Raw genomic sequence first — 27,353 nt, 5'->3', positions numbered from 1 at the left:
CCCGCCTACCACAAAACAAAAACAAACAACAACAAAAAAAAGATTCTTGGGCTTCCCTGGTGGCGCAGCGGTTGGGAGTCCGCCTGCCGATGCAGGGGACGCGGGTTCGTGCCCCGGTCCGGGAGGATCCCACGTGCCGCGGAGCGGCTGGGCCCGTGAGCCGTGGCCGCTGCGCCTGCGCGTCCGGAGCCTGTGCTCCGCAACGGGAGAGGCCACGGCAGTGAGAGGCCCGCGTACCAAAAAAAAAAAAAAAGACCCATGGAATTGGGGTGTCTAAACTTTGGGTTGCATCAAAGAATGATGAGACCAGTACTCAGTACCTGAAATAAAAAGCCAGCTGAATTTTTGGTTATGGTGGTAAGGAAAGCTCTGCTGGGCAGGAAGTCTTTCTGAGCAGAGCAGACTGCTGGCTTATACAGGAAGTATGGAATTAGGATTGGGGGGCTTTCAGGAGGTGTTGACATCCTCTGAAGGAGAGTGGTTATTCGAATAAGGTGGTGATCGATTGCTTGGCACTCAGAGACATGTGTATTCGAGGGTTCTTCATTGGCCACAAGTGACGGGTTGTCATTTATGGGTTGGCTTGCAAACCCAGGTGGTTTACTGAGGCAAGTTTACGATTGGTTTAAGTGAGTTGTTTTGGCTGTTGGTTTCCGTGGCTACAAAGACATTGATCTTTTCCTAGGACTGAGGTCATTTTTTTTCCTGAAGTGGGATGGGAAGGTATCTAGAATTCAGAGCAGAGATGAGATCATCAGATTTAAACTGGACCTTTTTCAGGGAAATCCTTCAGAAAATACTTAGGAGAAGGTAAGAATAGGCCTGACCCCACAGAATGGGGCTGTTTTAACAAAGCAGATTCACAAACCAAAGAAAGACTTCGTTCCGCCTATCTTCTAAGGAACCAAAGCCCGTAGACTAGTCTTTCTCTGGTTATACGAGGACTCTAATGCCCAGTAATGTTACTGAATAGTCTCGAGCAAGGGTCAGTAAGCTTTGTAAAGGATCAGGGGGTAAATAGCTTAGGCTTTCGGGCCAGGGGTTCTGTCTGTTGCAGCTACTCATCTCGTCCCTGGTACTGCCAAAGGAGCCATATGCGTCGTGTGAACAGATGGGTGTGACCAGACGTCATCTAGGGTAGCTGCATTTGGCGCACAGGCTAGTTTGCTGACCCTGGACTAGAACAAGGGATCTTTCAGGTGCATCTACTGTGAGGGATTCAAAACACCAAAGTATCGGAACTCTTCTGACTGAGAGAGAGTATATAAATGCTAGATAGTTGCTGACTGGCTGACCTCTGCTCTCCTGTCTGATTGGATGTCACTGATTCTGGGCCAGGTTGAGATTCTCATTGAGAAGGAGCTGGGGTAGGGCAGGAGCTGGAGTAAAGGCTGTGACTGAGTTTGGACCAAAAAAAGCCTCCACTGTTCCCTTTCTAATGGGCCTCAGGTGGTTCGTTCTGTAGTTGCCACCCGCTGCCACCACCCGCCCCGATGCTCGCTGGTGCCTGCTACATGCCTTACAGTATTATGTCTAAAGGGACTGACAGCTGCTCTCCTGGCAACTGTTATACCCACTCCAGCTAAAGAGATTTTGTCCTTTGATGGCTCTGCCAGCTGGCATCGGAGGGCTTGGCTTTGAAGCATTTTTAGCTTTGCTGGAGGCTAGAGGGTAAACCTGGTCCTTGTAGCTTCCTTCGTCAGGCTTCCGCAGGTCAAAGGGTGATTTTGAATGACAGCGTCTTAGGGGCCTTGACCATCCGTTGTGAAGTAACCCTGGCGCCTTCCTCTAGGGTGCCCAGGGATCTTCTTGAAAATAGGACGTCCTTTGTCCTGCGGTGGCATTTCAGCATTTCTCGAAGTAGCCATCGAATCAGCCCACCATCGCGGACTTTTCAGAAAAGCGCTTTTAAAAATCCCTTGGTTATCCTTTCTGGGGGAGAAGCAATAACTCATATAAGCAAATCTCTTGGCTATGGCGCGTATATCTTAAGGTTCTTTGTAAATCAGTACTCAGGGAGGTACATGTGTGACAGTTCAGAGACCTTTCTGGAATTAATTGGACTCTACTATCACTTTCATCCATTTGAGGGTCAGGAAAATATAATATTTCAGACTCCAATTATAGATGTATTCCATGGAGAAACAAACTGTGTTGGTAGTGAAGAGAGTCTTCTGGTGCTTTTTGTTAAATGGCCTATTCAGGGCTTCTTTTTTGCAAGAGAAATCTAGTCATCACAGAAAAATAACTAAGGATACAAATTTGTTAGGTACAGTACTAATTTTACTTTATAATGGCATATACAAAGTTATGGAGGGCTTCCCTGGTGGCGCAGTGGTTGGGAGTCCGCCTGCCGATGCAGGGGACGTGGGTTCGTGCCCCGGTCCGGGAGGATCCCACGTGCCGCGGAGCGGCTGGGCCCGTGAGCCGTGGCCGCTGCGCCTGCGCGTCCGGAGCCTGTGCTCCGCAACGGGAGAGGCCACAACAGTGAGAGGCCCGCCTACCGCAAAAAAAAAAAAAAGTTATGGAGATTAGAACTAGATTTTTTTTCCTCCTTATGTCATCTTTATATAGTAATATCCAAATTAGAAATAAGATAAACATACCTGTTAGAAACAATAACAAGAGGTATAATTTTATGGTTCTCTAACTTGACATTACTGAATGTTTTTGAAATTCATCATTAAGACTTGATTAGAAAGAAGAGGAACACAATCTTGAAAGAGATGGATAATGAAAAAAGGCTAGTTTTGTTAGATATTTAAATGAATATTATAAAGTTATAGTTGTTCAAATATTATGAAAGTGATATAAAACTAGGAAAAAAAACTAGATAGAATATTTTAGCCTGAAAAATACCCTGGTGTGTGCATGTGTGTGTATGAATTTAATATATAGTATGGATGGTGTCACAAGTGGGAAATGAAAAATGTGCTCAATAAATGGGGCTGAGTCCTTTCGTTGAGTCTATGAGTTAGGCTAAAGACAAAGTTGTTTTATATACATACACGCATATTTACAGGTAGGACCTTCAAATATAGTAGCTTATTGGGAGATTTATTTCATCCCCACGTAAAAGTTTGCTTGGTCTAGGCTTGTAGGACACTGTACTCCTCAAGGTCCCTCAGAGGCCCGGGTTCCTTCCATCTCGTTACTCCGTCATCCTCTGGGACGTTGTCCGTCTTCTGCACGGTTGAAGCTAGGTTTCCAGTGCACCCTCATTCCACCTTGTGATAAGGGCAAGGAGAGTAGATGTGGAGCAAGGGATTTCCTATTAAGCACGTGACACAGAATCCTACTGCACACATATTATTGGTACACACTCTGTAGTGCAGATCTGGTCACGTGGGCCTGTCTACCTGTGTGAAAGGTTGGGAAATGTGGAAATGTCGTCTCCAGCTGGATGGAGAAAGAGCTCTAACGTTATCAGAGAGAGAGATTACGTACTGGAGAGTGTTAATAGTCTGGGCCACAGTAGTTTTATGAAAATAAAGCATCAAGTTAGATCCTCATCTTTTACTATATTTTGAATAATTCCAGATATAGATATATGGTCGAACCCTATGAGAAGCTTCAAAAGTTGTTAGCATAGCACCTGGCAAATGGTAATAAAAATAAATGCCTTTTATGGATTATATCATTTGATCTTTACAACGACCCTATAAAAGAGGCTGCAACTGATAGGACTGCAGTTGGTAAATGGACAAAGAAAATGGATCAAAGACAGTTCACAGAACAGAAAATACTAGTGACTAAGAAGGACTTTCATATCTTTTATGATAAAAAAGAAGTGTAAGTTTTAAGATGAGAAATCATTTTCACTAATTAACCTAGGAAATGTTTTACAAAATATTCAGACTTGGGTGGATTGTAGAATATAAACTGCCGAAGCCAGTGTATGTCAGGAGCCTTAGCACATGTTCATATTCTGTGATCCAGAAATTTCACTTTCAGGGGTCTTTACTAGGAAAAAAAAATTAGAATGAGGACAAAGCATTACTTAAAATCATACATACATCAAACCAGAAACCATGTAAATGTCTAAAAATGGGAGAATGACTAAATGCTTATAGATACAGAATGTAATACTACACATGATTAACATTGTTTATAATGTTAACAGTATGGGATCCGGCCTGCGATGCAGTGTTAAGTGAAAAAAATTAGGATTTAAAATGATCCGAAATTAGATTTAAATTATGTTTTTTAAAAAGCATAGAAAAGGTCCTGGAAGTAGATATGTTAAATGTTTCTGAGTGACCTCTGTTATTCTTTTACCACATCTTGGCTTCTTTATTAGCGTCTCTACATTTACTAATCAAAAAAGTTTATGTACTTGCTCCTCCCTCTCCCCATTGGGTGATGCAGGAATGAAGGTACATACATTGTCAGTAAGGTGTATAGCACAGCACCTGGCCTAGTGTAGGTAATGGGTGATGTTGGATGATGGGCCTCGAGGTGACCTGATCTTTTTATTTTTCACCATGGACCGGCAATATTTATATAATCAGAAAAAGACAAATTTAAGTATTAGAAATAGTTTATTTTATGATTTTCTTTAGTAATCAGCCTAGTTTTCTAATGGGTGAACGAGAAGCAGACGTGATAAAAATCTAGATTAAGGTGGAAGTAGAAAAAAATTTCTTTTTTGCAATAGAGAAGATTCTGTCCATTATCCCATGTCCATTCCCTTATATGGCCTTGGGATTGTGTTATTCTGTCTCTTGGAAGTAGAGTCTTTGCAGTGTTATGTGTGCACGTACAGAAATAAAACATACTCTGCCACGTTCTGTGGCTTGCTTAATACGACCTGGTTTCTTGGCTCTGCTGCAGGTAGCATTGGTTGGCTATAGTTACACAAGGAATACTAGATTTGAAGAAAAGTATTGAAATGGGAGATGATTTCGTTTTTCCCTTTTCCTCCCACCTCCTCCCCTTAAGATATCACATTATTAATATGTTTTGTGATTGGGGGCAATTTAAGTCTTTTAAAGTTGGGTCCAGTGAAACTTCCCACGTAATACTCATCAGCATTCTCTTAAACGTGCCGGTAAAAAAGATTTGACGGAGAAGTGGTATTAAAAAAAATAGGATAGTTTCTTTCTGGCTTGAACGAGATGGATATTTTAGCTATCCGTTTAAATGTTTGGAAATTGTTAAGTCAGATTTTCTCATGACACAGCACATGGAGGAGAAAATCCTTGAAAGGTCAGCTGGAGGCGAATTTTCCAGACAGTAAATCACGTACGTAGAATTGTGGCTGTCTGGAGACATGTTTTATGTTTATCACCAGTGTATGTAAGATAATTTGAAAGTAATGAGAAGCATTAAGTAACAGCTACACAAAATAGAGCATTTCATTTAGAACAGTGCCGATAGAATAAAGGTGGGAGGAAGAAAATTCTGATAGAAGGTAACTGATTTTTTAGGGGGGGCAGTAGAAGTGAAAACCGCCTCAGAGAAGTGGGAGAGCTGCCTGCAGATTTAAAGCTGGGCGTAAATACGTGAAGTTTCCTTGGAGACGCGTGGCCACGGGAAGCAAGTACGCTTTCGCTTTTTCTGCACTTAGTTAAGTCCTGTTACCGATCACCAGGAGGTGATCGGCGTTTTCCGAACTGAAGAAGCCTGGCTTGTGGCATCTAACAGGTCAGGGTGGAGGAAAAGATGTCAGCGACTCCAGACCCGGGTCACGTGACCCTTGTCTGCTCGCCAGTCCTAGACGCTCCGGATCAGGTTTCAACTCCCGGCGGCCCTCCCAGCCATGTGGGTTTAGCCAAATCAGAAGCACAACCACTCTTCCGAAGCTGTGAGGAGCGGCTCCCCGCGCGCCGCGGGGCCTCTGGATCTGGAGCCGGGTTTCACCTCGGGGCATAGCGACCGAATGGCATGCTAGCGTTCGGCTGTCATTTTGATGCCTTCACCCAGCCCTCAGCAGACCTGCCGGGTGCTTGCTGCGAGATGGGAGCCGGAGCTCTCACCGTCTGTGTGAGTACAGGCCGCCTCCGTCTCCGTGGACGCTGCCGGGGCCCGGGAGAGGCCTCGCTCGGCCCTCCGACCCCGGAGGAGTTGTCTGTGTGACTCTGCTTTTCCTTCCCAGGAGGTGGCGGGAGATTTGTTAACTTAAATTCCTACCTATTCAGATGGACATTAAGCGGTACTTGGGGTGGCATTCCGTATTTTTTTTTTTTTAACGTCCTTATTTGAGTATAACTGTTTTACAATAGTGTGTTAGTTTCTCCTTTACAACAAAGTGAATCAGGTATACATATACATATGTTCCCATAACTCTTCCCTCTTGCGTCTCCCTCCCTCCCTCCCACCCTCCCTATCCCACCCCTCTAGGTGGTCACAGAGCACAGAGCTGATCTCCCTGTGCTATGAGGCTGCTTCCCACTAGCTATCTAATTTACATTTAATAGTGTATATATGTCCCTGCCACTCTCTCACATCATCACCGCTTACCCTTCCCCCTCCCCATATCCTCAGGTCCATGCTCTAATAGGTCTGTGTTTTATTCCCATCCTACCACTAATCTCTTCATGACATTTTTTTTTTTTTAGATTCCATATATATGTGTTAGCATACGGTATTTGTTTTTATCCTTCTGACTTACTTCACTCTGTATGACAGACTCTAGGTCCATCCACCTCATTACAAATAACTCAGTTTCATTTCTTTTTATGGCTGAGTAATATTCCATTGTATATATGTGCCACATCTTCCTTATCCATTCATCTGTTGATGGACACTTAGGTTGCTTCCATGTCCTGGCTATCGTAAATAGAGCTGCAATAAACATTTTGGTGCATGACTCTTTGAATTATGGTTTTCTCAGGGTATATGCCCAGTAGTGGGATTGCTGGGTCATATGGTAGTTCTATTTGTAGATTTTTACACTTTCCTTTTCCAAAAAAAGGAGAAGGAAGATGCGTGCCAAGTTGATTCAGTTAAGTGAACTTGATATCCTGTAGCTCACTCTTGAGCGTTTTAGACCTTCTTGTTCTGAAAGAGTTAAATAGGAGCTAAATTGTAGTTATTGGAAATGCCTTGTGCCTAGATTGAGAACAAATTAAAAGAATTAAAATAACCATGAATTTATTTGCTTCCGAGAATATATATATATAATATATATATAGCATTTTTCTATTTCATATTCTTGTTTGCATTTAGTAATTTCTAGAATTTTTTTTTTTTTTTTTTTTTTTTGGTACACGGGCCTCTCACTGCTGTGGCCTCTCCCGCTGCGGAGCACAGGCTCCGGACGCGCAGGCCCAGCGGCCATGGCTCACGGGCCCAGCCGCTCGGCGGCATGTGGGATCTTCCCGGACCGGGGCACGAACCCGCGTCCCCTGCATCGGCAGGCGGACTCTCAACCACTGCGCCACCAGGGAAGCCCTAGAATTTTTATTTCAGCGTGGTTGCTAAGAGTAATGGTGAAAGAGCTAAGTGGATAAATGAGTGTGAATCCTTCTGGAAACTTCTGGTTATAATACAGTGGCAGCAATAAATAGCACTGATATAAAATCCATGGGGAAATGTGTGTATTTCTAGGGCTGAAATTCATGAATTTCAAAAGCAGTTCTCTTGGTGCTTACATGTAATCTTTTGCAATAACAGAATATATCTTCAATTGTATAACTTACAGGACACTGTAATTAAATTTTTTACCCCAATATACAGAAAATGCATAAAGAAATCTCAAGTTGGTATTGTATTCCAAGGGGCATTTTTTTTTTTTGTACCTGGAGGTACTAAATGAGAAATATCTTATTCTGTATTATTAACTGCTCCGTAGTGTTTCATCACATTTAGATCAGGTCCTATTTATTAAGTCAGAAGGAGCTGTATTTTGTTGTAGCTATGATGGCATCCTAAAATATCTAGCAATATCTGGGTAATTTTTGACACGTATGCCCAGAGTGGCCACCAGATGGCGCGTTAGCCCCACGGGTTGAATCTTCTTAGTAAAACTGCAGGGTGACTCCCTCGTGTTCGGCTCAGAACATCTCAGCATCTCGTGTGCAAGTGTTCCCGACTCGACTCTTGTCTCTTTTCCGTTCAGCCCCGATGCTTGGGTGATTGTAGCATCCAGGTGTGCAGCTGGTGACCTTTTTATCACTCCAAAGAGTTTCCTTCAAAATCTGATTTTTCTATGAGGAAATACTTGGGTTTTTCTTTTACTTCAGACACAGGTGTGCGTTCTCTCAGCTTTATAAAAGAAATACTTTAGAGCTGGAAATGTGTAAAGCAGCAGATTGATCTACTTGTCCTGAGATTTGCAGACATCTGATTGATTGGATCTCTACTTGCCCTTGGCCTACATATATTGATCTCTACCTTGACTAAAAAGCAGACTAACCCATGTATGAAATTCCATATTTTTCCTTAATTTATATCCAAAGCACGTACAAAATTTCATTTAATGTTGACATAAAAATCATACCAGTTAAGAGATTATTCACTCCAATGGATGAGTACTTCTCAATCATTCTTACCCTTCGACTTCAGCTTGGCCTTTGATTGTGCTGTGTCCCAGTTTTACTATAGGAGGAAACACATTTTTAGGAATCGTAGCATAGTGTTTCTGGAAAAAGAGCTATTGAAGAACAAAACACTTTATGTTTGTGGCAGAAAAGCGAGAACTCAGTCACACGAAAATGAGTGCATATGGGCTCGTATGCTTGTTTTAGCTGGGGACTTTTCTATTTAGACGTATATGTAGTAACTGCTCAGCTACTGAAGATATAGTCATTCTCCAGACAGAATAATCGAGTAGCAGATATTTGTACAGTGCGTGTATGGGTGTGTGTGCTCATGGATTCTTGAAGTGGGACAGACAGGTTTAAAGACGTTCATTTCCTACTTCCATTGACTAACCGACTTTCTCTTCCTCATTCCTTTTGTTTTTTTCTCTTTCCCCAATTGCTAGTGCTGTTCGTAAAACTGTAATGGACTCACACATTTACTTACAAAGAAGAGGTCGTTTCTTTACTGTAACACACCTATTTTCCCTCAGTACATCACCCCCAGGCGGAACAGAAAACTTATCCTCGCCAGCTGATGTTATCTTAGTCTCTTCTCGCAGAGGACTCAGGCTTTCTCGAGGGAATCCGAGTCTTTCAGATTCCTGCCCCTCCAGCTGTTCTGTCCAAGGTGCTGTGTGGTCATTTTGAGAAGTGGGCTGAGAATGGGAAGTTTGCATATCCTAGTGCATGAAGGAAGGGGAGCCTAGAGTGCTTATGTGTACGTTCTTACAGTATACTCTGAATGTTCTGCTGGGTGAGTGAGTTCCGGTAGCAAGTCCGTGACTGGTAAGTTTGTGGATCGGTTCTCCTGGTGTTGTCGGGACCGAGCGGGCCACCTGTCCTGACTTAGCCCCAACTCTTGCTGGTGCTGGCAACAATTCCAGGGGTATCCCAGGCGTTGTAGCCTTTGTCCCTAACTTGGGCACCTCCTGGCCTTACCCTCGGGTGCCATCAGCTACCTTACACATATCTCATAGTGTAGGCAGGTCGCAGTGCAGAAAGGCTCACAGACCAAATCAAGCTACTCTAGTCACAGATGTATTGAATCAGCCTAAAACACAGCGTGAAGCAAGGGGGGAAAAAGTAAGGGTAGGTTTACCTACTTAGAAGGGGTCTAAGTGGGACTAAAGGACCACACTCTCTGAATCCTGTGTTACGTAATACTCTTCCTATCTCTCTTGCCTTCTCAGCCATCAACCTTCCCTGATCATGGTGCATGTTTTTTTTTTGGGGGGGGGGGCGGTGAACTTATTAGGTGAGCTCTTTAAAACACAGTGAATCAGAGAGGTATGCTCCTGCTTTCTTTCTTTTTTAAAATTAATTTATTTTTTATATTTATTTTTGGCTGTGTTGGGTCTTCGTTTCTGTGCGAGGGCTTTCTCTAGTTGCGGCAAGCGGGGGCCACTCTTCATCGCGGTGCGCGGGCCTCTCACTATTGCGGCCTCTCCCGTTGCGGAGCACAGGCTCCGGACGCGCAGGCTCAGTAGTTGTGGCGCACGGACCCGGTTGCTCCGTGGCATGTGGGATCCTCCCGGACCAGGGCTCGAACCCGCGTCCCCTGCATCGGCAGGTGGATTCTCAACCGCTGCGCCACCAGGGAAGCCGCCTGGTGCATTTCTGAAGACCAGTATTGAGCGTGAGCTGGCTCAGCAGGTGGAGTGCGTCTGGAGCCAGCACAGCTTGCTCTATCATCAGGGGCAGGCATGCCTGGGTATAATCGTAGCTTGCTAAGAGACTACTGAACAGCTATGGATTTTTATGTGCATGTCTCAGGCAGAGAGCGCGTGGGGCCCGAATGGGTACCATCAATGGGCAACCCGTTGAAGACATGACTTTTGGTGTCTCATAAATGGTGGGTGCTGAACTTGGTTCTTTCATCTCTTCTTAAGTATCCATGTTGAATATATCTACCAAGCTATCCTGTACCCTTACGTGTTGTCAATACTTAGTCGTATCTGTTCTCCTCATTGTTTCTCTAGTTATCAATTTAACTGAACCAAACTTTCTTTAATGCAACAGACAATATGTAAGGTCAAGTTTCAGGGCCATCCCAATTATCCTCTTTGTCGTTTCTAGTTTGATTTTTGGTACCAGCTTCCTCCCACAAAGGCTATATTTAGGTTTCTTAAGTGTCATGATGTATTTCTTAATTTTTTTAAGTCCGTTTTTTTATTGGGGTTTTAGAAAAACATGGGCCTTGTTTGGAGCTTGGAGTACCTGAGCTTAAATCCTGGTTATCTTATTCATTGCTTTGAACTAGTCACATGTTGCCACCTAAATGCAAAGGTAGCGGGGGGAAATGAGTAAACTAACACTGTCTCTGGCCATAACCTAACTTGCTCAAATCAAACAAAGAGAAGGACATATGTTCCATGATTACGGTAGCAGTCTGTCTCCCACTCCCCTACTGAATGTAAACAAGGAATTAAATACCCCAGATGCCGCTGGCAGCCGTCTAATCTATGGATCGAGAGGGAAGGCGGCCTAAAGCCCTGCCTTTAGTTAATTGATCAATAAATGGCAAAGTAGTGGTGCTGTTGGCGAGCCGTTGCACCTACCAACTTAGCCTTCCCTTCCCCTGAGCTCCCTTGTATTATGGTAATGTGTTAATCAACGTCCTTTATTATTTTAGCTAGTTTGAGCTGAAATTTCACTTACTTGCAGTGCAAAACATCTTCACCGATACACCGCATCACGCAGCGGCTTTTACAGTTCTGTGGTTTGGGGAGGCTTGTCATGCGTTAGAATGAGGCGGGATTTAAAGGCGGGAGGCCTGGCTTTGAATCTCGGGTCAGCCAGTTCCTGGCTCTGTGACCTTGGGCAAGATGTCTAACCTCTCACTTCCTCATCTATCAAATGGGGACAATAGCAGCCTAAAGTGTTCGAGGTTGTTGTGAGAATCAAATCAAACACTAATGTGAAAATACATTGTAAACTATAAAGCATCATAAAACACTACCTTTGTTATATGGCTCACTACTTACCTTAAGGTGGTTTCCTTAATACTATCATTATCTGTTTTAAATAAAAAAAGACCTCTATAATCTGAATGGAATGTTTATATTATCGGATTTAGACGAAATTTTAAACAGGATTAAACATTTCATTTTGCCTTGTTTTCTTTTACAGTAAACCAATGATGAGGTATTAGAAGACTAGATTAATAGTCAAAGGCATGTCTGTCTTCTTCACATTTGAATTGTGTTGCAAGAAGAATTTTCATCTTTGCCATAGCGAATTCAAAAATCAAACAGAAAATCGTCCATAACACAGTAACAGATGAGTGTTTAGATGCTGAGTTGGGGGTAAAGTCACTTGTATCTAGGTTACTTATGCCAGGGTTCATTTTTTTTTTTTTGAAGCACGGTTGGTTGTGTGGATGGGTTTAATGTTAATTCCTGTACAGAAGATTTTGAGGAAGTTTCAGTGACAGTGCTGGAAAGTGCAAACTAGCATGAAGTAGCATATAAAGGGAAAGAATGAGGCAACTGAGTAGGGAAAACCATGCTAAAATGATGAGTTAGATTAATTCTGATCCGTATCTTAAAGCTGACTTAGGGAAACTAAATTTCAAAGACATAGAAGAAGCCTGCATCCAGTAGTTTGTGAAACAGAGACCATAAGAAAGCATATTTGAACTGTTCTCTGTAACCATGAATTAGCAATGGTTTATGAAGAGGTACTGCAGCAAGTCATAGCATAATTAAGTTTATATGTTATATAATTATATAAATAACAGGCAGTTTGGAGATTTTAAAAAATTTATCATTCAAAATGAATGGTTTATGGGAAAATAATCTATATGATATTATTTTATGACAGCTCTGAATTATTATAGCTACTCCTTTAAGACTAAGTTTGGAGAATTTAGCATATCAGATAGTAAAATGACAGGAATTAAAACAGTTTAATAATGGCTAGCTACTTGAAGGAAAATAATTGCTGGATTTCTTCCTAACTCTTTAAAACTAGAGATGGATAAAAGATATAAATATCAAAGTAAAATCATAAAAATACTAGAAGAACACGTGTGAATTTAAAAATTCATTTTGGATCAAGGAATGTGTTTCAAAGGAGACCCAAGCTGCAGGCCCTAAAGAAAAAGATGGGTAAAGTTTTCTGACAACCAAAATGTCTGCACAACCACAAGTATCATAAACAACTTAAAATGCCAAAAGAAAACTAGGACAGATATTTACAACACACATGACTAAACAAGATTAATTTTTTTTAATATACAAAAAAATTCCTATAAATCAGTAAGAAAAACTACCCAATTAAAATTAGGCAAAGCTTATTAATAGAAGGTTCACACACAAATAAGAAACGTAAGTGCTAATACACAAAATTGCTCAATCTCACCCATAGTTAAATTTTGGCAAAATGCTCAGGGATGATAGAATGGGAAACGGGCACTCTCACGTGCTATCAATCAAGCTGTAAACCACGAAGCATTTTTGTAGGGCAACATGGTAATATGTATGAAAATTTATAATTTATATAGTAACAAGTAAAATGAAAATGTATTTCGCTTTTGTATGTAAGTCTTGTAGGGCAACGTGGTAATATGTATCAAAATTTATATAGTAACAAGTAATGAAAATTTATTTCGCTTTCATATATAAGTAGTGTCAAGAGATTACAGCTCTTGGAATTAGCGTTAAAAAAGTATGATTTATAAACCCGTTGATCTAGCAATCTCACCTCTAGGAATTTATCTTACAGGTGTCTGTACAATTACGTAGAAATGTTTGCAAGAATGCTTATTGCTGAAATATTTGTAATATCAAGAACTGTAAATAACCTCAACATTAGTAAATAAGATTGGTTAAGTCAATCATAGTGTCTTTATAATGTAATATTAGCAGGTATATGTGCTAATATGGAAAGACCTCCGAAATAGATTAAGTAGCAAAAGCAAGTGTAAGTTTACAAATAGTTACATTTGCCTTTTTCAAAAGAGTATGCATATATATGCTTAATTATGCATACAAAATTTCTGCAAGGAAATATAAGAACTGTTGGAGCTGGGATAAGAAGACTTTTCAGTTTAAACTCTTGTATGTTGTTTGGGTTTTGATCAAGTGCATGTGTTACTTTTATTACATTTAAATTATTAAAAATAAAAGCTGCTCAAAGAGCAGGGAATGGTAGCTCCGTCTGGAAGAAACAGATTGGTTTATAATCATAAAGGCAATGAATATTAAATTTGAATCTGTACAGTATTTCTTTTACAGATATATATTGAAATATATAAACTCCTTGAGAAATTGTCTAATATATGAAAGGAAGTGTACTTTCCCTGTAAATTTCATAAAGCAGACCTAGAGCTGGGTAGAAGGTAATGATGCGGTGTCAAACCAGTAGAAAGAAGCATCTAAAGATTCTGGTGTCTAAAAATTGGGGTCACTGCCCCATCACTAAAAGTAAGGAAAGAAAAGCTGAGTGGTCATGGGTCGGCTAGTCGTAGGCGTTCCGGGATGGAATTCGAGTTAATGAGGTGAGATACCCTAGAAGTGTTCTAGGATTCTGTGAGCCATTGCGTATGTCCCAGAATTTGTAGCTCTCAGCCAATTATACGTTTTCATTCGTTAGGCTGTTGGGAATTTAACATAAACACGCCCCTCCCCCCATCCTCCCTTCATTAGGGCCTCCTTTATATGAACGATGGGATAATTAGCCTAAGCTGAAGGCAAGAGTCTATGGTTTTAATAATACACACCTAGGCCCCTGCGGATGGGGTGAGGGTAAGTAACGTTTGAATTAGTCTCATTAGCTGTAAAAACAGATTTTCTAAATGAAGGAATTAGAGAGTATTCCTACAGGCTTGCTAAATTTTTACTCCATTTCACTGTATTAAAAATGTATGTCGGGCTTCCCTGGTGGCGCAGTGGTTGAGAATCCGCCTGCCGATGCAGGGGACGCGGGTTCGTGCCCCGGTCCGGGAAGATCCCACGTGCCGTGGAGCGGCTGGGCCCGTGAGCCATGGCCGCTGAGCCTGCGCGTCCGGAGCCTGTGCTCCTCAACGGGAGAGGCCACAGCAGTGAGAGGCCCGCGTACCGCAAAAAAAAAAAAAAAAAAAAAAAAAAAAAAAAAAAATGTATGTCACTAAAAATTATACAGTGGAACTCAGTCAAATAGTGTTCATTCTAGGAAAAGTGTAGAGAGTAGAAAAGGTATGCTGGAAGTAAAACAGTTCAAAGAGAATTTTGATATAAAATTGTCTTAGCAATTAATTTACTTTTGCTCTTAATTTCCAGCAATTCTTTTAATACTGAAGAAACTAGTTTTCGTTAAAATGTAAATAAATCATCTCGTAGAAATGTTTATTTCTGTGGTTTACACCGTAAGTAAATCACGTCAGCCTGCAAGTACTTACATGCAGCATTAGTTTTAAGCACATTTGGCTTTTCTGAAGCTATACATTTTCGAATCTTTTGCTTTAACCCTCTAGTTCTTTTTACCGTATTAGGTCACTGACCTTAAATGAGTCTTTCTAACTTTTTAAAAAAGTCCTTCTGTTTCTGACTTCACGTTTTGCTAAACTTGTTGAGAACCGATGGCCTTTCCAAGAGTATTTTTCAAATTTGATGGCAACCTCTCTTCCATTTAAATCCTCCGTGACTCTATTAAGACTGCCGGCAACGATGAAGAGAAGGTCCAACATTAGTGGCATTAAGAGCTTGGACCCCGTTTCCCAAAATAACGAAGGGATTCTAAGCACACGGATGTTGCTGTGCTTTCAAGTTTTTATACATTGGTATAGCAGCAGTCGCTTAATAGCGAGCCACCCCAGAATTTACCTATTTCATGTAGAATTATTGAAGATGGATAAAGTGTGCAGTTATAATGAAGAATGTGGAATGTTTCTAAAAGCAAATTAATATTCAGTGTATTCTTTATACTGACAGTCTGGCAGGAAATTACCAAGCACTAGTTGACTTTCTGTTTTTTTTAAACCGGTGTTTGAGGTGTAATTTACATACCATAAAATACTCATTGAAAATGTACAATGTAATTTTTAGTAAGTTTACCAGTTATGCAAACAGCACTACAGTGTAGTTCTAGAACATTCTGTCACTTCAGTAAGATCCCTTGTGCCCATTTACAGTTAGTTCCCACTTGCACCACCACCCCCAACCGTAGACAACCACTAATTTACTTTATATTTCTATACGCTTGCCTTTTTTTGGACTTTTGATATACATGGACTCATACAATATATGTTCTATGGCGACTGGCTTCTTTACTAGCATCATATTTTTGAGGTTCATCAAAAATATGTATCAGTTTTCATTCCTTTTTATTATAATAGAATAACATTCTTTTATATGCTATATCACATTTTGCTTATCCATTGACTAGTGGATGGACATTTGATTGGTTTTCAGTTTTGACTGTTGTGAATAATGCTGCTATGAACGTTCATGTCCAAGTCTTTGTGTGAACTTGTATTTTCCTTTCTCTTAGGTAGGTACCTAGGAGTGGAATTGCTGGATCCTAGGGTAAATTTATGTTTAACATTTTTAAAAACTGCCAAACTGCTGTCCAAAATGATTGTGCCACTTCACATTCCCATTATCAATGTGTGAGAGTTCCAGGTTCTCCATCTCTTTGCCAGCAGATGGTCTCGTCAGACTTTTTTTTTTTTTACTGTAGCCCATCTAGTGAATTTGTAGCGCTATCTCAGTTTCTGAAAGACCAATGATGTTGGCTTTATTTTCATATGCATATTATCCATTTGTATATCATCTTTGCTTAAATGTTCATATCTTTTGCCCATTTCTTTATTGAGTTGTTTGTTCTTATTGAGTTGTAGGGGTTCTTTTTATATACTCTGGATGTAAGTTCATTTTCAGATACACAAACCGCTGGGTGTGGGGTTTTGTCCTGTCTTCTAAATCAGTTCAGCCAGAACACAAGCTGCTGGTTTTCAACCTGGGGAACGGAGGGATTGGAAGGCAGGCCCAGGCAGCGTGCCCCAAACTCACACTATTCTTAACTAAACTTCATGAGTTTTTCATCAATAAGTGTGTCTCAATGTTTTTTGCCTTCAGTCAGTTTCCAAAGCTCGGAAACGGTCGTTTTGACAATGTTGTCCAGTCTCTGTATTGTTTTTTCACCCTTTGTTTTTTTTTTTTTTTTTTTTTGGTGGTACGCGGGCCTCTCACTGTTGTGGCGTCTCCCGTTGCGGAGCGCGGGCTCCGGATCTCTGTATTGTGTTTTTTTTTTTTTTTTTTTTTTTTTTTTTTTTTTTTTTTAACATCTTTATTGGAGTATAATTGTTTTACAATAGTGTGTTAGTTTTCCCTCTACAACAAACTAAATCAGTTATACATACACACATGCTCCCACATCTCCTCCCTCTTGCATCACCCTCTCTCCCACCCTCCCTATCCCACCCCCCCAGGCGGTCACACAGCACAGAGGTGATCTCCCTGTGCTATGCAGCAGCTTCCCACCAGCTATCTAATTTACATTTGATAGTGTATATATGTCCCTGCCACTCCCCCTGTATTGTTTTTTAAGGAGAGGATTTGCAGACCTTTTATTCTACCGTCACTGGAAGTCAGCAGTAGGTCCTGAGTTCTTTTATATAGAGAATGTAGCTTTTTATAATAACTTTTTAATTTTTCTTGGTAGAATAGTGATATATGTCTAACATATAAAATTATGAAATACAAATAAGAGGAGAAAATAAGAATCGTCTAAGATTCCGTAACCCAGAAACGTACTATACTTATAGCTTATGTCCTTTAGTTCTTTCTATGAGCATATAAAGTTATAAAAAGAGATTATACTTGACCTTAATTTCATAGCATTCTTTTTTTTCCCCAATTAACAGTATATTGTGACTGTCTTGAGTTTCCATTTGCATAAGACACGAGTCGTGCACACTGTTACCTCCCCTTCTCCCCTGTTTGGAGACCTGGCTAGAGGGAGGAGGGCCTAGAGGGAGGGTGAGTGTAGAGCGTTTCCTGGGCGTGGCCAAATTGCCCTCCAGATATGAACCAGTTCACATTCCACCTCTCTTCTTCTTACCAACATTTTCTTTTAAGGAAAATTTCCATGAGTAGAAAGGATGACAAATGGTATCACATTATTGTTTTTGCCTATCTTTGATTACTAGGAACTTCACCACCTTCTGAGAAAATCTATTCCATCTTTAGAAGTGACCATTATTTCTTGTTTCTATGTCTTAAAATCTGTCTCCAGATAAATACCATTCACTTTCTGGTTTTGTCCTCTGAATCACATGGCAGCTTTTCTAAAATCTGGAAGTGTTTTAACCCAAGTCTTCTCTTTTGAGTGTAATTGTTCCAGGTTCTTCATTCCATCCTCGCATAACGTGGTTATACTTTAAAATTTTTACTTTATTTTTACTTAATTTTCTTAAATTAAAATTTTGAATTTCCTTTTAAAATTTCTTTGCCAGTCCTTTCATCAGAGTCTCCTCAGTCATCTATTAATTGGTTAAAATTTGTGCACTGGTAGTTTTCTCGAGGAAGGTTCATTTGTACAGTATTCTCTTAGCCTCTTATTCAAACTGTAGCTTTTCTAGTTGGAGGACAGCTTGATTGGTTATTAAATTTGGCTCATGTTTTCTTAACTATCTTGTAAGCCTTATTCCATTGTCTTCCTATGTTAAATACTGCAGTCAGTAAATTTGAGGCCACTCATGTTTTCTTTCCTCATTATGACATACTTTTTGCCTGACTGCCCAAAGGATTATTTCTTTGTTGTTAGTCTAATAATTTCCTTAGAATGTATCTTTGTGTAGACTGTTCCGGGTATGTTGTGCCGTTTCAATTTGTAGATTCAAGTCTTCTATTTAAAGAAAGTTTTTGTGAATTACATCTTTACATATTCTACTTCACTGAATATTCTACTCCAAGATACTATTTGGTTTTCTTCTTTGGGGACTTCAGTAACATATATATTGGAGCTCATTTAACTGCTTTCTGTAGCTGTCACCTCCTTGTGATTTTTTAAAATGTTTGATTGTGTCTACTTTTCTCATTTATGTCTTCCATGTCCCTTACTGGGCTGTCCATGGGTTCTGTTCTCCTCTGTACTCATCGGAATTTAGTCTTCACTTCTGAAAATTCTCTGTCTTTTCCTTTCCTTCCATTGCTGATTTCTGCCCGCCTCCACTTCACCTTCTCCTTTTGACTGATTATCTCTTCCCTATATTTCTGTATTTCTGCATTGTGGAAGCCTTTCGTCATTGTGATCGATTCGTTAACTTGTTAAAAAGTTGTGGTAAAATATATGTAACATAAAATTTACCATTTTAACTATTTTTAGGCTTACAATTTAGTGGCATTTGTACATTCACAGTGTTGTGTGACCATTACCATTATCCATTTCCAGAACTTTTTCCTCATCTCCAACTCTGTACCCGTTAAAAAAAAAAAATACCTCCCCCCTCCCCCCAGCCCCTGGAACAATTGTTCTGCCTTCTGTCTCTATGAGTTTACCTCTTCTAGGTATCTCTTATAAACACAATCATACAATTTTGGGGTTTTTTTGTGTATCTGGCTTATTTTACTTTGCATAATATTTTCAAGGTTCATCTATGTTATTTCATGTTATGAGAATTTCATTCCTTTATGAGAATGAATAGTATTATGTTGTATATACATACCACATTTTGTTTATTCATCTGCTGATGGGCACCTGGGTTGTTTCTACTTTTTGACTACTGTGAATAAAGCTGCTATGAACATTGGTGTACAGATACCTTTTTTAGTTCCTGATTGATTTTAGGGTACATACTCAGAAGTGTAATTGATGGATCATATGGTAATTCTATTTTTAAACTTTTTGAGGAACCACCTGTTTGCCATAGTGTTGTATCATTTTACATCATGACCAGCAATGCATAAGGGTTCCAATTTTTCCACATCCTATCCAGCGCTTTCTGATTTTTTTTAATAATAACTATCTTAATGGGTGTGAAGTGTATCTAATTGGGGTTCTGATTTGCATATCCTTAATGACTAGTGAAATGGAGCATCTTTTTCTGTGCTTATTAGCCATTCGTATATCTTCTTTGGAGAAGTGTCTATTCATTTTTGAAATGGGTTTTGTTGTAGTTATTGAGTTGTAGGAGTTCTTAAACATATTCTGGATATTCAACCTATATCAGATATATGACTTGCAAATACTTTCCCCTATTCTATGGATTGTCTTTTCACTCGGTTGATAATCTCTTTGGATGCACAAAAGTTTTTCATTTTAATGAAATACAGTTTATCTTTGTCATTGTGGCATGTGTTTTTGGTATCATTTCCTTCTTAACTTTTGTTAGTTATTTTTGTTAGGTTAAGTTACAGTTTTCATTTGTTCCTTGGCAGCATTTTTCTAATGAGTTATTTCAAGAAAGTCGTGGAGCTCTTTTATACTTAAAAAAAAATACTGTCTCTGTCTAGCTGCTGGCTGTGTTCCTTTTTTCTTACTCACATTTCAGTGAGATGGCTTTTTGTGGTATCGGTATCAAGAGGCTCCTGTGAGGTATAGTGATGAGAGGCCAAGGTAGCTTTCCAAGTTTTACAGCCCTGGAACTCCCTGCTGTGTTGCTCCCAAGGGACTATTCTGTCTCTTCAGTCTTAAGGGACTGTTCTCTTCTGTTTGCCCATCTCTCCTTCTCTCAGAAGCTCACCTGGCTCAGGAACGCTCTACTGCCTTTTCTTCAAAAACTTGCCCTCCCAGGTCATGAACTCACCATTAGGTGGTGGATTTTTCTGGTGCTTCCTGATATCTGCCTCTTGGGGTCCCTTGTAGGTACTTTTTGAACCTTCTTTCTCTTCTTCCTCTAAGCAGTTGAGCCCTGTTCAGCTCCCTGTCAAAGTGTGCTCTATCTTTAAAGTAATACATATTTGTAGGAGATTTTAAAGAACATCCACTGCTGGGCTCCTACTGACCCTCTCCAGACACTGCATGGTGCTGGTGTGACGTCTGCCGTAAGTGTCCTGCCCCGTCTTTACCTTTAGCAGCAATAGTACACAAATTGGAGTTCATAGATTTTCTGTCTTCTGTTGATTTACTTTTATCTTCTTAATCTGTATGGTTTCAAAAAGAAAGGTGATAGGGCTTCCCTGCTGGCGCAGTGGTTGAGAGTCCGCCTGCCGATGCAGGGGACGTGGGTTCGTGCCCCGGTCCGGGAAGATCCCACGTGCCGCGGAGCGGCTGGGCCCGTGAGCCGTGGCCGCTGAGCCTGCGCATCCGGAGCCTGTGCTCCGCAACGGGAGGGGCCACAGCGGGGAGAGGCCCGCGTACCACAAAAAAAAAATTAAAAAAAAAAAAAGAAAGGTGATAAAATTCACAAGATTTTTATTGGATTTGTTTTTAATACTTTCCTTAACATTTCAATAATACCAGGTAACATAAGGACTCTTTAATAAATGTTTTCTAATCTAAGTGGTGGAAATTAGTTGAACTTATTTGTGAGATATTCAGTGATCTGAGATATTTTAAGTATATGTTTATTTGGATAGAGAAATCGGTTCTGCTTTTACACCTTAATTAAACCTAACTTGTCTATGCATGTCTAAAGATCCTTAGATCTTAACTTTTCAGATCATAGACCTCTGAGAATATGTTTTCTCAGAGTGAATCAGCTGTACGTATACATATATCCCCATATCTCCTCCCTCTTGCATCTGCCTCCCACCCTCCCTAACCCACCCCTCTAGGTGGTCACAGAGCACCAAGCTGATCTCCCTGTGCTATGCGGCTGCTTCCGACTAGCTATCTGTTTTACATTTGGTAGTGTATATATGTCCATGCCACTCTCTCACTTCGTCCCGGCTTACCCTTCCCCCTCCCCGTGTCATCAAGTCCATGCTCTAGTAGGTCTGCATCTTTATTCCCGTCCTACCCCTAGGCTCTTCATGACTTTTTTTTTCGTAGTTTCCATATCTATGTGTTGCATACAGTATTTGTTTTTCTCTTTCTGACTTACTTCACTGTGTATGACAGACTCCAGGTCCATCCACCTCACTACAAATAACTCAGTTTCATTTCTTATGACTGAGTAATATTCCATCATATATATGTGCCACATCTTCTTTATCCATTCATCTGTGGATGGACACTTAGGTTACTTCCACGTCCTGGCTGTTGTACATAGAGCTGCAATGAACATTGTGGTATGTTTCATGTACTTTTAAGGACTCATGATCCTTGGATTTCAGGTTAAGGAACATTGTTTAGATCTACAATACACATTGTTAATATATGCTCTAAAGCGTAACTAGTAAGGATAACTAATAAGAAATCCAGAGAATTCTTTGGGCTTTTAAAATTAGTGAGCTACATTTGGAAAAATTGATTTATAGAAAGTTTCTGATTTTCTTGACTTAACAATACATTTAGTAAATACTTGTTGATGTTCTAACAGAGCATTATTTGAAACTGTGATTTTTTTTTTTCATCTCATGTAAAAGAAGTCCATAGATAGGTATTCCAGGTGGATTCTGTGATGTCATCATGATGCAAGTCTCTCTCTTTTTTTTTTTTTCTATTTTACTGTCCTTAGAGCTTAGCTTCTAGCTTCTGGGTTGCTGCGTAGTCACAGGATGGATATCAGGCATTGCAACTGTGATCTAAGCAGAAAACAGGGGTATAGGAAAAAGACTGAGTTGGCCTCCCTTTTAAGGAGTCTTTCTGGTGGTCCTGTTAACAACTTCTGTTTATATCTCATTGGCCAAACTTAGCTATGTGATCATCCATATCTACAAGGATATGCTGCTACAGAGAAGATGGGGTATATTTTAACTGGGCAATTTGCTCCCCACCCTCTCCAACAAAATCAGAGTTCTGTCGAGAGAGAAGAGAGAAATTACCCATCGATAGGCAACTGTAAGCTCTGTCACAGTGTCCTTTTAAAGAATTGGTTACCACAGAGAAATTCTTATTTGGTGTTTTTCAGTATTGACTGTCTTCTGGTTGTGTAATAGATGCTTTTACGTATCTTCTACATTATCTTTGTTTTTGTTTTTTTGCGGTACGCGGGCCTCTCACTGTTGTGGCCTCTCCCGTTGCGGAGCACAGGCTCCAGACGTGCAGGCTCAGCGGCCATGGCTCACGGGCCCAGCCGCTCCATGGCACGTGGGATCTTCCCGGACCGGGGCACGAACCCGCGTCCCCTGCGTCGGCAGGCGGACTCCCAACCGCTGCGCCACCAGGGAAGCCCCACATTATCTTATTAAACTCTCACAACACTTTAAAGTAGGTAGTGTTATTGTAGCTCAGCAGATGAGGACCCAGTGTGGTTGTAGATGAAAACTTGTATAAGGTGAGCAGGCTGAATGTGAGGGGATCTGGCTGCAGTGTTGTCCTCCTGGTGATACATAAGCTTGACTTAGCTCTTGTGGCTGGACAGAGAGCATAGGTGATCCTTCTTTAGGGGTGCATTTGCCGCCCCCTCCTAAGGTCACACTCGACCAAAGAGGCTGACATTTCCAGGGAAAATACCCAGTGGCAAAACCGTGGTTTAAACCCAGGTACCCGAATTTCCAACAGAGTGCTTTCCCACTCTAATGCAACCCTATCCAAGCTAATAGGATCGTCCGCGTCTCTGTGTAAGAATATTCCCACAGTTATTGTTAATTTTTAAATTGCAATTTGAAGAGAACATATTCCTTTCCCTCCTAATTCTGCTGTCAAAAAATGGTATTACTCTTTCTTAGGCATGGAATCTCTTTGAGAGGTCTCTATTTTTTCCCCAATTTTTTAATATTATTACTTTATTAAAGTATAGTTAATTTACAATATTGCATTAGATTCAGATGTATAGCATAGTGATTCAGTTTTCTTTTTGCAAGTTATATTCCATTATAGGTTATTACAAGATATTGAACATAATTCCCTATGCTATACAGTAAATCCCTGTTCCTTATCTATATTATGTATAGTACTTGTATCTGTTAATCCCATACTCCTAATTTGTTCCCCCCCCCCCCATGCTCCCTCTCCCCTTTGGTAACCATAAGTTTGTTCTCTATGTCTGAGTCTGTTTCTCTTTTGTAAATAAGTTCACTTGTATCATTTTTTAGATTCCGTTTATAAATGTTATCACATAATATTTGTATTTCTCTGACTTCTTAGTATGTTAATCTTTAGGTCCATCCATGTTGCTGCAAATGACAATATTTCATTCTTTCTGTAGCTGAGTAATATTCCATGGTGTATATATATATCACATCTTTATCCATTCATCTGTTGATGGACAATTAGGTTGCCTCCATGTCTTGGCTATTGTAAATAGTGCTGCTATGAACATTGGAGTGCATGTATCTTTTCACATTAGAGTTTTCATCTTTTCCAGATATATGCCCAGGAGTGGGATTTCTGGATCATGTGGTAACTAATTTTAATTGTTTAAGAAACCTCCACACTGTTCTCCATAATGACTACACCAGTTGATTTTCCCACTGTTGGTGTGGAAGGGTTTCCTTTTTTCCACACCCTCTCCAGCATTTATTATTTGTAGACTTTTTGATGATGGCCGTTCTAACTGGTGTGAGGTGATACCTTATTGTAGTTTAGATGTGCATTTCTCTAATAATTAGTGATGTGGAACATCTTTTCATGTGCCTGTTGGCCATCTGTATGTTGTCTTTGGAGAAGTTGTCTTTTTAGGTCTTCTGCCCATTTGACTGGATTGTTTTTTGATATTGAGTTGTATGAGCTGTTTGTATATTTTGGAAATTAAACCCTTGTTGTTATTGTTTACAGATATTTTCTCACATTCTGTGGGTTATCATTTTGTTTATGGTTTCCATGGCTGTGCAAAACCTTTTAAGTTTAATAAGGTCACTCTCTTTTATTTTTGCTTTCGTTTCTTTTGCCTTGGGAAACTGATCTAAAAAAAGTATTTCTGCAATTAATGTCAGAGAACATTTTGCCTATGTTCTCTTCTAGGAGTTTTATGGTATCATGTCTTAAGTCTTTAAGCCATTTGGAATTGATTTTTGTGTATGGCATGAGGGAACATTCTAGCTTCATTGATTTACATGCAGCTATCCAGCTTTTCCAACACCACTTGCTGAAGAGACTATCTTCTGATGTTTCACTGTTAGTGTAATGAAACACAACAGATTTCTGTATATTAATCTTATATCCTACTACCTTGCTGCATTATTAGTTCTAATAGTTTTTGTATGGAGACTTTAGGGTTCTCAATATACAGCATCATGTCATCTGCAAATAGTGAGTTTTATCCTTTCCCTTAGAATTTGGATACCTTTAATTTCTTTTTCTTGTCTGATCGCTGTGGCTAAGATTTCAAATACTATGTTGAATGGAAATGGCAAGAGTAGGCATCCTTGTCTTGTTCCTGAATTTAGTGGGAATGCTTTCAGCTTTCCACCCTTGAGTATTAGGATTGGTTGTGGGTTTGTCATAAATGACCTTTATTATGTTGAGATGTTCCCTCTGACATCTACTTGAATGAGAGATTTTATCATGAATGGGTGTTGAAATTTGCCAAATGCTTTTCCTGTGTCTGTTGAAATGATCATGTGGTTTTTGTCTTTCCTTTTGTTAATGTGGTGTATCACCTTGATTTGTGTATGTTGAACCATCCTTGTGACCCTGGTATGAATCCAGCTTGATCATGAAGTATGATACTTTATTGTTGGATTCAGTTTGCTAATATTTTGTTGAGGATATTTGCATCTATATTCATCAAAGATGCTGGCCTATAATTTTCTTTTTTTATAGTGACTTTGTTTGGCTTTGGTATCAGGGTGTTCATTTCTTCTTTTTTGTTTTTCCTTTTGTGATTTGGTGATCTTCTTTTGTAGTATGCTTGAGTTCCTTTTTTTTTTTTTTTGGTTTTTGTGAATCTCTTGTATGTTTTTGACTTGTGGTGACCATGGAGTTCAAGCATGTTGACCCATAACTATATCTACTTTTTTTAAACTGATAGTCATACAGACTCAAACACATTCTAAAAGATCTATATTTTTATACTTTCCTCCTCTCTCATTTTGTGATTTTGAGGTCCTATTTTACATTTTTATGCTTATACTTTTACTGTTTATTGTAGTTAAAATTGTTTTTAGAATTTTTTTTTTTTTTTTTTTTGCAGTATGCGGGCCTCTCACTGCCGTGGCCTCTCCCGTTGCGGAGCACAGGCTCCGCACGCGCAGGCTCAGCGGCCATGGCTCACGGGCCCAGCCACTCTGCGGCATGTGGGATCTTCCCAGACCGGGGCATGAACCCGTGTCCCCTGCATCGGCAGGCGGACTCTCAACCACTGCACCACCAGGGAAGCCCACTACAATTTTTTAAATTGTCTTTTTATCTACATACTGGCTTTAGTGTTCTTCAATCCTTTGAAATATTTGCCTTTCCTATTGTGATTTTTCCTTTCCTATAGATTCTTGCTACTTTTCTATTTAAAGAAGACCTTTCAATATTCTCTTAGGGTTGGTTTAATATTGCTGAATTCTTTTAGTTTTTGCTTGTCTGAGAAATTCTTTCTCTCCTTCCATTCTAAGTGATAATCTTTCTAGGTAGAGTATCCTAGGTTGCAGGTTTTTCCCTTTCAGGATTTTGAATATATCATGCCACTCCCTCCTGGCCTGCAAAGTTTCTGCAGAGACATAAGCTGATAGTCTTATGGGGATTCCCTTATAAATGACTTTGTTTTTTTTTTCTCTTGCTGCCTTTATTATTTTTTTTAACATCTTCATTGGGTATAATTGCTTTACAATGGTGTGTTAGTTTCTGCTGTATAAGAAAGTGAATCAGCTATACGTATACATATATCCCCATATCCCCTCCCTCTTGTGTCTCCCTCCCACCCCTCTAGGTGGTCACAAAGCACTGAGCTGACCTCCCTGTGCTGTGTATCTTGCTGCCTTTAGAATCCTCTCTTTAACCTTTCTCATTTTAATTATGATATGTCTTGGTGTGGGTCTGTTTGTGTTCATCTTGTCTGGAACCCTGTGTGCTTCCTTGTACCTGGATATCTGTTTCCTTCTTTAGGTTTAGTCCGTTTTCAGCCATTATTTCTTCAAATACATTTTCGATCCCCCTTTCTCTTTCTTCTCCTTCTGGAATCTCTATTATGTGTATGTTGGCATGTTTTATATTATCCCATAGCTCTCGTTTGTTACCTTCATTTTTTTTTTTCATTCATCTTTCTGTCTGCTGTTCTGATTGGGTGATTTCCATTATTCAGTCTTCCAGGTCACATATTCATTTTTCTGTATTACTTAGTCTGCTGTTGATTGCATTTAGTTCAGTTTTTACCTCAGCAATTGAGTTGTCTAATTTTGATTGGCTCCTCTTTATAGTATCGAGTTCCTTTTTCTAGTGATCTGCATTTCTATCCATAGTCTTAATTCCTTTAGCATTTTTACTACCTCCTTTTTGAGCTCAGACTCTGGTAGACTGGAGAGGTCTGTTTCACTGTTTGTCTTTCAGAGGATTTCTCTTGTTCTTTTAATTGGGAGTAGTTCCTGTGCTCTTTCATTTTACTTATTTCTCTTACTCTCTGAATTTAGGAGAAGCAGTTACCCACTGTGGTCTTGAAGGGCTGTTTGTGTGTGGGCGTATCCCTGTGCAGACTGTGTGAGTCCAGTATTTTTGGTGCAAGGGCTGGTTTTGGTATGGATGCCTGCTGTGTCCTTCCTCAGAGTGTGCTGGCTGGTGTCCCCTTGATAGGGGCGTGTTTGGTGTTGTGGTGACCAGGGGCTGCACCACATGTTGAGTGGGGCCTCCTCTTTGCTCTGTGGTTGTCACAGACCTGTTGGGGGCAGACTGTGCTCCCCAGTTGTTGGGGTAGAAGCCCCCAGATCCGATGCTAAG

General features: G+C 40.1%; 1 protein-coding gene across 9 annotated transcripts in view; it reads left to right on the top strand.

Annotated features, from left to right (window-relative positions):
* The window catches only part of FAM13A (family with sequence similarity 13 member A), a 358,502-nt gene that overhangs the window by 15,824 nt on the left and 315,325 nt on the right, over positions 1–27,353 (top strand). The window contains exon 1 of one of the 9 annotated variants that reach the window (XM_067035490.1): positions 5,548–5,985. The exons of 4 other annotated variants lie outside the window; for them this stretch is intronic. In XM_067035490.1, coding sequence (XP_066891591.1) covers positions 5,887–5,985 — 99 coding nt within the window. In that variant the 5' untranslated portion in view covers positions 5,548–5,886. Of the gene's footprint in view, positions 1–5,547; positions 5,986–27,353 lie in introns of those variants that run through there. 4 more of the 9 variants (XM_067035493.1, XM_067035491.1, XM_067035497.1 and 1 more) reach the window with 4 other exon arrangements.

Source organism: Kogia breviceps, chromosome 6 (genome assembly GCF_026419965.1).
Source record: "Kogia breviceps isolate mKogBre1 chromosome 6, mKogBre1 haplotype 1, whole genome shotgun sequence".
NCBI classification, from domain to species: domain Eukaryota; kingdom Metazoa; phylum Chordata; class Mammalia; order Artiodactyla; family Physeteridae; genus Kogia; species Kogia breviceps.
This window is presented reverse-complemented; position numbering and strand designations above follow the sequence as displayed.